This window comes from Taudactylus pleione, unplaced genomic scaffold (assembly GCF_031769625.1).
Source record: "Taudactylus pleione unplaced genomic scaffold, aTauple2 ptg000223l, whole genome shotgun sequence".
NCBI classification, from domain to species: domain Eukaryota; kingdom Metazoa; phylum Chordata; class Amphibia; order Anura; family Myobatrachidae; genus Taudactylus; species Taudactylus pleione.
In genome coordinates, this window is record NW_028284625.1 from 2,650,414 (window position 1) to 2,666,794 (window position 16,381).

The window sequence follows — 16,381 nt, forward strand, 5'->3', positions numbered from 1 at the left end:
AATTGAGATCTGGCCTTGTATCTTCTTGTTCATATTACTAAATAATTCCAAATAATACTCCATAATTCTGTTGATTTATTTAATATTTTGTGAGGCACCACATTATGTCAGGTTAAAAATGTGTTGAAAAATTAGTTATGTGTTAAATCAATAACCAATAGAAATGTTTGTCTTTGCAAAAAAAACTGCCACCAATGCCCCAAAAAATACATCCCATAATAAAATTAAAAGTTGTCCACGTTGGAATTGTTATTGGGGTCCCACACCCACCATTATGTTGTATATTAAAAAAGACATGCATAGTTTAACAAACTAATTGCTTTTTTTTTTCCTCCCAATATTCAAAAGGACTGTGTGACATGCTAATTTGTACATTGTTATTAAAGGAACCCTCTACTATTCTATTGCTGCTTAGTGTATGATTATGGTAAAGGTATATTTTAACTTTCTTATTAGAGGTGATGTTTTGTTAAATATTGTAAAATAGATTTCTGCTGCCCTTTCTTAAACTATAATTCCTCCAGACCATTTTTAGTAGATGTTGGTTTGCTGCTCCTGCTCTTTTATCTACTGATCCATATCGACTCACAGCTCTCCTAGTATAAGGGTGGCACCCTAATGACGTTATATTTTTTAGCACAAAAGTTTTATCATTTACATTTTTAAAAACAATGCCGAACAAACAATACAGTGCCTCACATCGCCCATAATATAAGCCAGATGGCACCCTAATAATGATGTTATTCTTTTAATGTGCAAGTTTTACAATAACTGAACACACAACAAGCTATTGTTTTGTAAAAAAAAAGTGCCCCGGTAGGGTTTTTAAATAACACAGTGCTGCAGTCCACTCCTATGGCATTTTTTATACCTCACAGTGCTGCAGCAGCACACAGTGCCTCCACTGTGCCCATTAAACATAATCTTTTTTTTTTTAGTAAAAAACTGCCCTAGTAGGCTTTTTTTTAACAGTCAGCAACACAATGAGTCAATCAACACCCGTGATGATTTGTTTTTTGCGCCTCACAGAATGTTGCAACCAATCAACAGTACACAGTGCCCCTGCTTTCAGTGCTCCTAATAGTTTTTTTTTATTAGTTTAAACTAAGTACCCTTATACTTCTCACTCCCTCTCCCTCTGGTCTCCAGTGTGAAATGGTACCCGATCACGAGGGAGGGACTTTAATATGCAATCCAAAACAAGCGGGATCTGACACAGGGAAGATTAAATTTTGCCTCATTTTGAGATCTGAGCAAGGCAGCAAGACCAGAGCCCTGGGTCAGTTCGATTCAATTCGTAACCACTAAGTTTTGGTGTGTTAGGATTCCAGGTATCTGAACCCACAATACTTTATCCCTAGTTTTGATTTTTAAGGGAAAAATCTGATGTTTTTCATGCATACTCTTAATACAAATGAGTTCTTGTTCCCAAAGTGTATCCATCTGTCCACATTTTAAACTAGACCTTGAATTTTTAGATTAGTATTATAAAATGAGTTCCATCAATAAAATTAGTTTGTATGGCATCACACATATGTGCTACAGCTACAGTACATTTTCTTTAAAGCTACTACATAAATACCATTCTTTACTGTGCAGATTGTACTGAATAATCTGCTGTGCTCACAGCATGACAGGTAGTACTGCAATACACACCATACATATAGTATACAGTATGTATTTGTTTTTTTCTGAGATCTTGATGAATGCAAGTTAAATTACTTACTGTCCTCTTGAGGTATGAACTAACAAAGTGATTAATGTGGAGGTTGCTGGACATATGCAGTTCAGAGCAAGCATTGCGTATTTAAATTCCTCTTCACACACAACATGATCTGAAAAAACAAAAAGAATTAAGCGTTAGAGCACAACTTTTGTTTGTAGAAAATGTAACATTTTATTGGAATTGGTGATTTGTGAGTGGGAATAAATGGGCCTGAAATTCTTCTACTGTAGTTGTACAGTAACTGTACTTTCATCTCCTGGTCTGGTTTACCCTGTCTGAACCCAGCATCCACCAGGCATTGCTTCCATATGAACCTCAACTGGTGAACCCTATGGGCCCGATTCTGACTTGCAAGCAAATCCATTGTTCACGGAGTTGGCTTTTTGCTATTATGCATGTGCATAAATCCCTAAAAACTGATATGCGCATGTAGCACACTGTGTTTATGTGGAGAGTTGCAGTAGCGATTGAGGTGCACAGCGTGTGAAATGTATTGAGCATTTCTGGACAATGGCTGGGAGGTGGATGTTCAAGGTGCAGTGCTTTATGGGCATGCTTTGGAAATGTTGTGGGTGTGTCACATAACTGGCTGCTTAATTGCTTGCAGTGGAGGCCACACTCTGATGAAGAATCTGCACCTAACATGGGGCTGGAGCAAGTTTTGGTGGTGTGACGGATGGCTGTGTCTAAAGATGCACCAAGCAGGATTGTTGCATTTAAAGATGATCAAAGTGGATTTCTCAGTTCTTGCACATTTGGACACACACTAGGGAAGGGCTTATACTAGTACAGGTTGAGTCTCCCATATCCAAAATGCTTGGAACGAGGGGTATTTTGGATATCGGAATATTCCGTATTTTGGAATATTTGCATAAAATAATGAAATATCTTGGGAATGGGACCCAAATCTAAACACAGAATGCATTTGTGTGTTATATACACCTTATACACACAGCCTGAAGGTTATTTTATACTATATTTTTAATAATTTGTGCTTTAAACAAAGTTTGTGTACAATGAACCATCAGAAAGCAAAGGTTTCACTTTCTCTGTCATGCTAAAAATATTCCATATTTTGAAATATTTGGATATGGGAGACTCAAAATGTATTAGCATAAAGTCACAGATGTGACTATGGTAAAAGACACTTAAGAGGTCACAGCAGCGTGCCACTCAAAATCAACCCCTTTGTTTAAAACCCACTACATCATTAACATAAAATACTCATATCAAGCATTCTAATCCACAGTTTTTCTTACACCAGACAAGTAACATGACCAACATGTGTAACCCATGGCCAAACATGTGCTAAGAACCTTATTATAAAACCATGTTAATTGTTGGAGTTTATTATATATATTTTGATAATCGATATTCTTAGTGCTTAGAGTGTGCATCTGCTTTCTCCCCCTTTTTGCTGCATAGGGGGAAATGTATCAAAACTTGGAGAGAGATAAAGAGGAAAGAGATAAAGTACCAACCAATCAACTCCAAACTGTAATTTTTCAAACCTGTAAAATGACTGCCAGGAGCTAATTTGTTAGTAATTTATATCCAGCCACTTTATCTCTCTCCAAGCTTTAATACATCTATCCCATAGTTTGCTGTACGTTTATATACATATCAGTCCTGTAGCATTGCTATCTAACTCCTAGCTGTGTATACACTTTAAGGGCCCCAAAGTTACACAAAGGCTCAGATGTAACCTGGACTACCTGCATCCTAGTCACTTAGAGAGCCAAATCAGATTTAATAGTGTTCTGGACATTTGTGCTAGAGTACCCTCCATTACTTAGAGTGACATTTGCAGAGTGCTAACAGAATGCACGCTATGTTAGGTTTAGGTGAATATCCAGTTTTTGTGTAGGTTTGTAGAATTTGCCTAAAAGACACATTCTGTATTTTTATAGTATTATTCTGTGAGCTACTTAATAGGTTTATAGGTTCCTTATTACCTTGTATTAGTAGTAAAAAGACGATAACTATCTCTGTTTGTTTTTTCACTAGTGATAAAATTACCAGTAATTGTGAGGCTGTATATAATTTATTGTGAACTCAATATACATTTACATCTCCTTATATTTATTAGAACCATCTTGCTGCCCCATTCCAGTTCTCGAATGGGGTGAACTGAATTAAATTTTCCATCCTTGTGCATGCTAGCCTGGTTATGCATTTTACTGTTTCTTGGGGAAGAACTCTTGGCTCTCAGCTGGCTGTGATCTGAGGTGGTGCAGCCAGACAAAAGTAGAAGGTTGATCTATCGTAGAGGTAACTCCAACTTTCACCCACTCCACACCATCTATATTCTCACCTTAAGCAGGGTAACACACATTAAAATATATATAAACTCATTAGCCACAGGTATACTACTAATGGATGGAGCATGGAAGTGTAACTGATTATTAATAACTTTGGCAGGAACATTAGATGCAAGAAGGGCAATCAGAAAATCCACGTAAAGCACATAGGATAACAGTCTGGTCTAAATATGATTACAGAAGCATAAGAATAAGAATATTCTTATGCTTCTGTAATATGTGTTACTATATTAACCTTATGAATAAGTATTATCATTTAAATTCTTCTTCACAAACAACATGATCTGAAAAACTTAAAGAATTAAGCTTTATAGCACGACGTTTGTTTGTAGAAATTGGCCATTTTATGGGAATTGGTGATTTGTGAGTGGGAATGAATGTGCCTAAAATTCTTCTAATACAAAAAAATGATTCTTTGGAGATTAATACCAAAGAGTACTGTAGTTGTACAGTACTTCAATCTTATTGCCCTCTCACTGTAAATGCAGCAATACAGTGTGAGGGCAATACAATGGTCAGAAACAAGAAGCCAGGAGGCAGAACATGTACTGTATATTAAGAACGTAAGAGTTTTAGCTACAAGAATGCCAGGTATGATAACATAGCAAAGACTGTATGTCCAGAATGTGTTTAATAGGGCAAAAACAATTGTGTTCTGCTGCTGAGGCTGTTGTGGAAGCCTCAGGTAGACCAGCTTTCATGGTCAAACTAATGTAGATGTGGCCTGATCCCTGTGGAGACAGGAGTTTTACCAGTATTCATGAGGCAAGATGATGAACTGCAGAAAATTGTAGTGGGGGGCACAGGAGCGTAGAGAGTGATGCCGGGCCCAGGTAAGGAAGGGGCATGGCCTAATGCCGAGAGGCGAGGCTACGCCCCCTTGAGAAACAAAAACATACTTTTGCAGTGCCGCGCGTTGGGGAGAGGGTGCTGTGAGCCCCTCAGCCCGATGCAAAGCCAGGGGGGGCGCGATCAGTGTGATCACTCCCCCCCTTAAGGCATAGGAGATTGCTGTGGCTGCTGATTAGCAGCTGCGAGCAATCTCCCACTGCATTGGCTGCTGCGAGGGAGGGAGGAGGGAGGAAGGGAGGGGGGGCAGCACTGGACCCGGGCCCCCACCAGGCCCCTCTGGAAACCCGGGCCCGGGTAAATTGTACCTGCTTCAACCCCCTCTCGGTGCCCCTGGGAGGGCACACCACTGGAAATGACTAGCCCAGTCAACTTGCCACTGTTTGTGACAATACTAGAATGGATAAAATAACATATTTTGTTTTTAGGTAGAATTATACTGCCATCTATATTCTAAAGGTATGGGATTACAACTAGGGGGCTGATTCAGTCCTGCTCGCAAGCGCACAGTGCTTGCAAGCGGGTCGATGGTCCCCCTCTGCGCATGCCACACCTCTGGTGTGTGCATGCGCGAGACCCATCCAGCATTGGCAGCTCCATCGGTACGGGTCTCGCTACAAGACGGGGCAGCTGTCGATATTGATTGACAGCTCGCCCCGTTTTGTAGGCGGGGAGGGAGGGTGGCTGCACAAATGCAGGCATTCCCTTAGGAACACCAGGCATTTGTAGGTGGCCCTACTGACTTCACTTGTGATGTCAGTAGTGGACTTCCTACTCTATTAGAGCAGGGAGTCCACTCGGGCTTGCGAGAGCTGAGACCCTACCACAGGGTCTCCTCGCAAGCCCGATGGTCGTGATAATCGCGAAGGGCTCCAGGCCACTTGCAAAAGCTTAGCGAGCGGCCTGGTAAAAAAAAAATCCCCGCCCTGATTCAGAGCGAGCGCTCGCTAGCAGCAAGCGGCTCTGAATCAGGCCCTATGTCTGTTAAACTTGAGATAGTATATTATAAGTGCAGGATAGGGAATCTCTGCAACCTCAAAGGAACACCTAATTTCCTCGTGCCCTTTATGGGTCTAGGAAATGAAGTTCATTGTCACCTTGGACTGAAATTGGGTTTTCCTCGTTGATTCAGATATCGTGTAATAATTTTATTAATGAAAGCATAGTAAAATATATTTTTTATTTTACATATTTTGTATTAGTTGACATTCATTAATTGTTTAAAATGTCATAATTATAAACTCATTAACCTCATAAAGCACTGTACTATTTAGTAAACTGTTCATCATGGTAACAGTCTCCCCAACTTTAAGTATTAGTTAAGTTAGAAAAATAAATATTACCTGCAAATTTGACATGGAATTTGTTTTCAGGTTTCAATATCTGAACATACAGAGGGCAATTTGGAGCAAAGTCTTTGACCGCCCAGGCTCTTAATATAGTTTGATGGTCCTAAATAGCAAAAATATATTAAATTACACAGACATTTTCATATTAAATAAACTTTTAACATAATAATATTGAATATAATTCTGACAAACTAAATAGAATACTTTGCTATTGTTCCAAGTTTCTTCTATCTTAGACAGTTTGTTTTTACAAACACATTAGTATTAATGGTAAAGGATAATGGGCCCTATTTACTACAATCCGCATTTAAAATGCGGTTGTAGTGTGATATTACCAACATAAATTGCATTGTGAATTTATGCAATATCACAAGGATTTATTAAAAATCCCTTGCAGGGACAGAGCTTGAGATAAAGCTCTGTCCCTGTGAAGCTCCTCCGCATATGCGCCAACCGGCCGCCGCTAATCAACAATCCCCCCGCACGATCGCGATTCCCCCCGTGACCCCCCTTACTTCTACTTACCACGATCGCGATTCCCCCCGTGACCCCCCTATACCAGCTAATTATCTTAAAATCATTTAGTGAACAAACAGGGCTTTAAATGTTTGGAATCTGAAGAGGTTACAAAAGAATAGGGGGCTCCAAATATAACACAATATAAAGTAAATGTAATGAGAATTCAGGGTTAAAATACTTTCTATAACAGAGAATAGATCAGAATATGCATATCTGGTAATGCTGCTTTTATTCTTGAATCAAAGGATCTCCAAGGAATTTTCAGCTCAGGCAAACTAGGATATATCTATTGTATAGTAGGTTCACACTATCAGGGCCTCTGCAAGGGGCAGAGAATGAACCTCAGACAAGGTGTTAAATGTTTCCAACAATTTTGGGCAAAGTAACCAATATGGGTTTTATAAAATTTCAATAGGGATTCCATCCACTCCCGCAGCAATACCTTTAGGAATGTACTTAATAGCATACTCCACCTCCTCAGGGGAAATGGGAAAGTCCAAATTATTCTGAATACTAGATGCAAAGGTGGGCAAAGGAATATGATCGAAGTAGGAGGCTAGGTCAGTCTGGGGTCTTTTTCTGTTATTTACAGTATTTGCTAGTCCTTATTGTTGGGTGGTCAACTATCATTTGATGATACAAATCATATCCCTTAAACAATTTGGCTATTTGTTATTTACATTGATATTTAATCAACAATCAACTATAGTCTAACTCCAGTGCAGACATAACCTATAATTTTTTATAACTATCTTATTTTATACAGGCAAAAGAAAAACATAAATATATTTTACCTTTTAATACTGAATTCAATGTCAATTAAAGCAAAATTAAAAACTTGTTGAATAAACACTGGAACATTCGACTTATGGACATTAATTTCTATTCTGCCTAAAAAACAGGTGCCATTTTCTAAAAAAACTAGGAGTGTGAACACCAACATAATAATGCCTGAGGGTGCTCATGTGCAGTGGAACCCCCTTATCTGAGCAGCGAACCCCCCTTCAAACCTTACCTTGCTTCACAAAAGTGCGGTGGGTCCCTCCTCCTCCTTCGCGGTACCATCTTTCCAGTGGTATTCAGGAAGATGGCACATGCGCCCTAGAGAGCAAAGACTCTGGCACAGTGCCAGAGATTTTACTGTCACTGCACAGCACCGTCTTCCTGAATATGTCACTGGGAAGATGGCACCACAGAGGAGGAGGGACCTGCTTGCAGAAGTGAGGTGAGAATACTTTGGGTGTTGGGTGTGTGATGTCCCTGTATAAAAATGCCTATGAGTATTAAATATATGATTGCACCTAGTATGTTAAAGAATATTGAAGAAGAAAACAAGATTTGTATGAAAAAGACTGTGGATTATTTTAAACTTTTCTCATTGCAACAATTTAATTAATTACAATTAATTTATTAAACTGCCAATTTAAAAACATGAGAAAAATGTAAAAAAAATTAAGCACACACAGTGCCAAGACATTAAAAAAATGAATACTGCAGATTTTAAGATATTTTAATGTCCTGTGGTAGGATGACTTATTAATCATCGAGAACTTATAATGCACTGGGTTTTTTAAATACTGATTAATATATTTTAAAGCTGTTGGTGTATCAGATTGATTATATGTACATGTCATTTATTTCTTCATTTTCTTTTTTCCCCTTTATAATGGTTCCTATATGTTATGATAATGAGTATAACAAAATTGTGACCATGCATAGTAATCATATTAAAATTATTGAATTATTTATATAAGTATCTCCTTATATTAATTATGCTTCATAAAATATTTGCATGTAATGCCTTCTTTATACTATATATTATATTCTACTTTATTTGGTTCCAATTTTGTTGTACTCTATGTGAACTACACTAATATCGTGGTAAAAATAGTAATATGCTAAATGGAGCTTGTTTCAAGGATCTGCACCCAGTCCCTTTTTTTGCATGATTGATTGTGAACGTCCAGAAGACTTGTTTAGTCAGATATGAAAGTAGACCACTTCTGGTGATGGCAATGTGGGCAAAAGTGTGATACGATCAGTGGCGGCCAGAGTGCCATAGCCAATTGATCGCAACCCTGCACCCTGGCTGAAAATTATTACACTCCACACCAGCTGGCATCGGAAAACCCTGCCATCCTCCCATTTGCTGGTGTTATTGGTATACGCACAGGGGGAGGGAATGGGTGGCAGCACAGGATGGTGCTGGGTGCTGAACAACTTAGCGCCAGCCCAGGCGACAATGTACCTCCTGTATAATTGCTAAAGAATCTGCTATATAACCACTGTTATAATCAGTCACCTACTATGCTAATGAATCTACTGTATTATATTTTAATTTGCATCCTAATGTGAACCTCCTACAATATCTATATACAGTATAGGGTTGGACTGGCCTGGTGATGGGCGCCAGGGTATTGCTGGTGGGCCGCAGTGACTCTACTTTTGGAGGGTGGGACCTACAGTATGTTGATTCAACTGGCCCCAAAGGGAGTGCTTTGACATAAGAAAGAAGCAATATATGGGGGCCACCTACATTGGGTTTTTCTTTCCAGTTGATCTGAGTCCCAGCACTTGGAGGTAGGGGGTGCGTAGCTTCAGTGTCATGGGACCAGACACTGAGGGGTATATTTATACTAAATTGCAGGTTTTTAGAAGTAGAGTTGTTTTTCCTAGCAACCAATGTAACTATTATCTTCTAGAAGTTGCTGAATGATAAGTAGAACATGATTAGCTGCTCAGATAGGATGTCGCAGGGTGATCGGACTCTGTGAGTGGCATCAATGTGGGAGATATCTAAGTTGAACCATTGACTTGTTGTGGAACCTGCACATAGCTAGGATTGCTCTCTTTTACAGTGGGAGTGAGCTCATGTATTGCTTTCCGCCATGTACAGTATCTCTATCTTCCCCCTATCTCTTTTTCTCTAGGAGAGTTGTATAAAGCCTTGTTGAGAGATAAAGTGAAGAGAGATAAAGGGCCATTTAATAATGAGCAATGTGCTCGTTATCACTCAGTACTAATCTTAAATGGTGCTCCAACCATCTCAGCTACTAACTAAATTTTCAAACACAGCCTATAAATTAACAATTAAGAGCTGATTGCTTGGAGCACCATTTAAAATTAGCAACAAGATATAAAAAGCATATCACTCATTATTTAATCAGGCCCAAAGTGCCAACCAATCAACTCCTAACTATCACTTCACAGGCTGTGTTTAAAATATTAGTTAGGAGCTGTTGGTTGGTTCATTATCTCTCTCCACTTTATCTCTCTCCAAGGCTTGATACATTTACCCCTGTGACTTGTTACACTGCTGCCAATTCTGACTACACTATCCTGTTAGTAATATCTGGTCTGTATAATTATATTTATCAGCGGATCGTTTGGACTGCTAGCTGGTGCATTCAACAATTCCAGTTTATTCTATAGCCTGACTAACTCTTTTATTTGGAAGTCTATACTTGATACAAATTGGTTCTACTAAAAACTACATGTGGATATCCTTAAGAAATAATTTACTGTACCTTGATAAGTCCCATTTTGTGGTATCAAATATCCTTTTGCATTAAAACTGCAAACATTGGTTTAATCCTATTGATTCCTTTTATATATATTTTTAAATGCTACATGGCTGTTTTTTATATGTATGTGAGTGTTTAAAAATGTGTACTTTAGATATTTATCAGATAATATATTAATTATTTTTACTGATTGGTATTTAGTAAAATAGCCTGTGTTCCTATTGGTGATTTATTATTCATTTTTAGAATTTCTTTGTCTTTTGGTAACCAGAAATACCTATCAGGAGCAGCAATTATTTAATTCATCATTATAGAATCAGTGAATATTGATAATTTATCTGCACCTGGAAATTATTTTATATAGGTTTTAAATAAATCCATAAGTATTTGGGTCTGGAGTGGTCCAACTTTGTAGCAGGGTAATTTTAATGTTTTCTATTTTAAAATACTTTTACTGCTATTTATTTTAACTGGAAGATTTTTAGACTATTGTCACTTCTCACTCAAACTTTTGTGGTTGATTTGGGTGTATTATAAGTATTGTAGAAGTATCTCAAAAGCCATTGTTATATTATATTGCACTGATGAATGACCAAGGCTACATTCAAGTTACGTAGACTGTTTGCACATACAGTAGATAGCCAAAAGGGACAAATATGGAATCTTTTACATCTGTGCCCACAATTTCGATAGCAAGGATTGAAACACATACAGTATACATAGACATGTGAAAACCTTTTTATATTAATAAGTAAATAAATAAATAATTAATAAATTAAATGCATTATACATGAATCAAACATTACTTACAGCTGCTGTTCGATCTACTTCACATCTACTGCTCAATATAAAACAAGCCTCTGCATCATCCATCCTAGAAAGACAAACATATTTGAAATTGAATGAACTTAAAATGCTGCATTTAACAGCTGTTCTTATTTATGATATAAGAAATGGCTGAATATATATTTGCAGCTCATATTATTTTCAAGTTATCTACCATAAAAATTTCTCCTGCATCACATTTCAGTCTACTTAGTGGCGCATATTTACCCACTTTACAAAAATGTATTCTCATATTACAAATGTTGGAACTGTTTATTAAAAAGTACTTTGTGCCTATGGTAGTTTTGTGGGATTCCGATACTGTATAGAAAGTTTCAGAAGAAAAGTGTAAAAATATCACTTCAAATACTACCCTACTATAAATTTAGGACCAACCCTTCAATAAAAGGTTCAATTATTTTCCTAAAATACAATTGGTTTAAACATAAACATAACTCACTATTATATTGTTTACTTTTGTGTATATATTTTCATTACATGGGAAGTGTCTATGTGCATTGTAATCCTCTTAACTGCTTCAAATGTTCTTGAATGGAAAAAAAATGACATGACAATGAAGTGTAGGATGACACTGGAATACTTGCACTTCCTACAACCCCTTAAAAACATTTAAAGCGGCAATCACATTCAGTGTAAAGCCTGGCATGCTTTACACTGAATGTGAGTGCCACTTTAAATTTTCAGCTCCAACCTGCCAAGAAGCAGCAGCTTACAAAAGCTGCCGCTTCATAAATATAGCCCAATATCTGCAACAATAAACTTACCATTCACTGTGTCTGCTCTTGACCTCACATAGGGCAGATGTATCACACATTTAAAAGATAATGTAGAGAAATTGCCCATAGCAACCAATCAGGTTCTGTCATTTTATAGTCTGTGCTAGATACTATAAATATGAGCAACGTCACTTTATCTCTTGAAGGTTTAATACATTTCCCCTCTAATAGGACTAATAGTTAATTCTCCCAAACCTTGTTGAGATGGAGTGTTGTACTATTATACAAACTGCCGGCACTCCTGTAATCCTCATACAACTAGTCCTGGTGCCTATCAGAAAAAACATGAAGAATCCAAAAGATAATCGGCACTCAAAGGACATTGCTATCAATTGCCGATTGATTGCAATGTTCTTTGAGTGCCGATTATCTTTTGGATTATATATATATATATATATATATATATTCTTTCTGCAATACACTAAAGTTTAATTAAGTCGAATCTTGGACTTCCAATATAATACAAATTCTGCAAGGCTGGTGGCAGTTCTGCCTGTCATACTACAGGGGTGACTGTTACCACTGATTCTTAAGAAAGGGCAGAGTCAGAACTATGGGAGACAATGGAGGTGCCTGCCGCCGGGCTCCAGCTCTCAAGGGGCTCCTCCTCCATTGTCCACAACATATTCACCCCATTTAGGTCTGTAACTATGTACCCAGAGTGGCACCCCTTCCAGGCACCTGAGAAGCCACCATACACTAGTGGAGAGCTCCATGTCAGACCATCAGCTGCTGCCTTTGTCTATCTAAAGCCTGTCAGCATGCAAATTGCTACATTACAGTGTCAGCGACTGTGACAGGGGGGCACTAAATTATAACTTGCCTCCGGGCGTCAGGGATGAATTTATGCCACTGAGAAAGGGAATTATTTAGCTGCACAGACATGCAATCAGAACAGATGAAGTACTGGCGTGTGATTAATTTGCATAAATGTGTTAGTTTTGGAAATAAACATTAGTAGGGATATGCAGTATCTATCTTAATTTATATCAGTTCTATAAATGTGTGTGGAAATTATCAGTTCATTACAGCAATGTAACCTTAGATTATGCTGAGTTTAGTTGTTACTATGTATTCATTGGTGGGATGTTATGCCAATCATGCTACCTAGCCTGTATATTGACCAGCTATGAAGCATACACATTATTAGATTAAGTCCACATCAATCAAACATAAACAAAGTGGATTGGCTATTACTACTATAAAGAAATAGCCTGGTATGCTCACCACAAGGCTGTACTGTAAACAAGCTGAAAGCAAAACATACAGTACATTAGTCCATGTCACATGGTAGCGCTCATTTGACTCCCGCTGGCCAAGAGACCAGTGATTAACCCAGTTTCCTTACAGAAACCTCTCACTCTCTTTTTACTATCAACAGAAGGTGCTGCATCAGAGGTAACTGGTGCTGATGCCTTGCACTGCCTACTGCAAGAGGGTGGTTGGCCACACAGTTCCTGATTTGCTGTCTCTTTCTCCTGCCTATCTTTCCCCCAACGCATGGTCCCCTATTTTCTCATTCGCTTTTCTATGCTGTGCATGACAGTGATAGCAGAAGTAGTGTGACCAGTTCAGTGGAGCTCCAAAGAAAAGAAAAAGAGACTCTTTTATGGGGCGCTCCTTTAAATAAATATATATTTTTTAATATTGCATTTATTTCCATTGTTAAAAATATACAATTACCAAAATCTTACAAAACACAAAAAGAAAAACATATGTAATTATTTATGTCCCATCTTTATCAGGGCCGTAGCTAGGGTAGTGAGGCTGGTGCCATCGCACAGGGCACCACAGGTCAGGGGGCGCTGTTTGGGCCTGTCAAATTTCTGTTTATTATCATTCTTGCTTGTAGCTTCCTCTTAAATCATCCCCAGCATCTCCTGGCCTCTCCTATCTCTTCCCTGGCCCTTAACCATGAAGCCATGGCCCTTTTTTGGGTGCATTATGTCCCTTTGAAAAATGAGGGGGCGCCAATGCTCTTTCTTGCACAGGGCACCAAAAAATCTAGTTACGGCTCTGATCTTTATAGTCATTATCCCAATAAGACTTGGCAGACAGGAAACTGTCCTTCCATTTATAGATTTTTGACTGGTTATAGGGACTTGAAAAATAATTTGATAGAAAGAAAGGAAAATATGAATTTATTCCAAATGTAAAATTTTTCTTAAAACGTAGGCAAAACATATTATGCAATCACAAATTAAATAAATACTATCTATTAAGTATATGGTTTGCTATTAGAGCACCTTAAAACTATTGAACCACCTGTTATTAAGCTTATGAGAAAAATGTCTTTTGATTGTCTGCACAGGCTGTGTCTCTACAGTTATGCCGCGTATCCACTAGCTGATATTAATGAGCGGTTGTACCGTTACAACATCGTAATTATGAAAACGTTCATTAATCTTGCACAAATTGTGCACTATAATATCGGAAACGACCAGGATGCGCGGTCCCGCTGGTCATTTCCAACATCAATAATCAGCTGAACATGCCGGTCAATCTGCCGATAACGACAGATTGGCCATGTTCAGGGATAATGGAGGGTACCTACACTGAATTACTAATCATTCAGTGTAGGCACAGCAGGGGATGGGGAATGATGGTATGATTACGATGTTGTAATCATACTGTTGTTACCTCATCTGCTAGTGGATGTGCTGCTTTACATTTTCACATGCATGCAATTTTTGAGTAAAATGCAACTGTGAACTGAGAGCATGATTTATTGCCTTTAATGTCAGTAGCCTTGGTAATGATGCTAAAATGTTACAAATGTCATAGATGTCATTGGACTTTGTAGAGACACTCACAAGGGAGACAATTTTGATTTATGTTATATTGCATTGATTAATTGGGATTTAAGATATTAAAATATATGCATTAACGTACAGTATCTGAATGTGCCGCTGGCCCATTCATTATTATTATTTTATATGCTATTACAAGGACTAACAGACTACATTTGAAATTCTGTTCATGATACTGTATGTGATGGGATGTTGTCAGCATGCTGACAGTCAGAATCCCGATGCTCACAATACCACTTGGGTGATTTAATCACTTTTTTTATTCCAAATTTACCAACAGGCGATTTGAGGCTAAATGAGTTTGCCGATGGTGAAGCAGAACGAGATATCTCTCCCGAGTATCTCGTTTTGCAGGAGATTACTCACCAGAGATTGCAGTGTTTTCTCTCTGCAAATCTCTCCTGAGCTAGCAGCTTTCACATATCAGTGATATATGTGCTTGCTGCTTGTGTGTTAAGACTTGTAAAAAAGGGTTAAATATTATTTTAAAAAATGACGCGAGGTCCCCCCTAAAAGACTAACCAGACCGGACTTGCCAGCCAGTTCTGGTTCTTAAGATTACATGGAAAAAATGTGTACAGTTCCAATGTAATTTAAGAACCAGCACCAGGCAGCAGGGACAGAGCTGGTTTTAAATATAGGGAGAAAAAAATTGGCGTGAGGTTTACTGAAGTGCAGACACGCTCGGCTAAGAGTGAGTGTTTTTCCAGATAAGGTGTTTGAAGCCATTGTGTCCACATGATGACCATAGCAAGAGTTCCTGCTGATAAACCCGTACGAATTTCCTTCAGTCTTAATGACTCTACATGGAGTTCTATTAAATCCATTAAAAACTACTCGTTATGTGGATGACTTCATGTTGACCTATAATACTTTGAGATAAACCCAATTAATTTATTCATATGGTACAGGTTCACTTTTAAAATTGTATTTATTCACTTTGGTGGCAATTGCACTCATTTGCAATAGGAGGCAGCTTTGTCATTTATTATATTTCAGATTGGAGGAGGTGGTGTGAATCCTGACAAAGAGCTTGGCCGTCCTACACCTGGATTTTACAGTGCACCTATACACAGTATAGACTTTATTTCAAAAGATCACAGTTTTGGACTTTTTTGTACTCACTCTTTATATTTGTTCTATAAATTTTTTTCAGCACTAATTGTGTTATATATATATATATATATATATATATATATATAAGATAGATATATAGATAGATAGATACAAGGGGGTATCATAAAGTTTAAATTATCACCATTTAGTTATTGAGATATCTGGCAGTAATCAGATCAACATAATAATTGATTGCTGTGTGTATGATGTTGTAAAACAGCTACTTATGTCAACTTGTTTAGTTTACATAGCTGGCAGGTGTCAGTAAACTGCATGATCGCCAAAATTGAAGTCTGCAGTGTTATTAAGTTCCTACATTTGAAGGGAAACAGCGCCCACCAAATCCATGATGAAATGGTGGCTTTTTATGGTGATGAAAGTCCATCATATGACACTGTAGTGTGGTGGAAAAGGAACTTTCAAAATGGACACATGTCCCTCTCAGATGCGCCTTGATCCATCAATCATGGATGTTTTTGACACAGTGAAGAAAGTGGAGTCTCTTGTCCTCGAAGACAGACAAATAACCATTGAAGTAATTATTA

General features: G+C 37.9%; 1 protein-coding gene across 2 annotated transcripts in view; it reads right to left on the bottom strand.

Moving 5' to 3' along the window:
* LOC148517309 (potassium channel subfamily T member 2) overlaps positions 1–16,381 on the bottom strand; it is a 1,089,312-nt gene that overhangs the window by 243,921 nt on the left and 829,010 nt on the right. For both annotated transcript variants that reach the window (XM_088478860.1, XM_088478861.1), the window contains 3 exons: positions 11,099–11,162; positions 6,240–6,348; positions 1,727–1,835 (listed from right to left, as the gene is read on the bottom strand). In XM_088478860.1, coding sequence (XP_088334986.1) covers positions 1,727–1,835; positions 6,240–6,348; positions 11,099–11,162 — 282 coding nt within the window. The remainder of the gene's footprint in view (positions 1–1,726; positions 1,836–6,239; positions 6,349–11,098; positions 11,163–16,381) is intronic.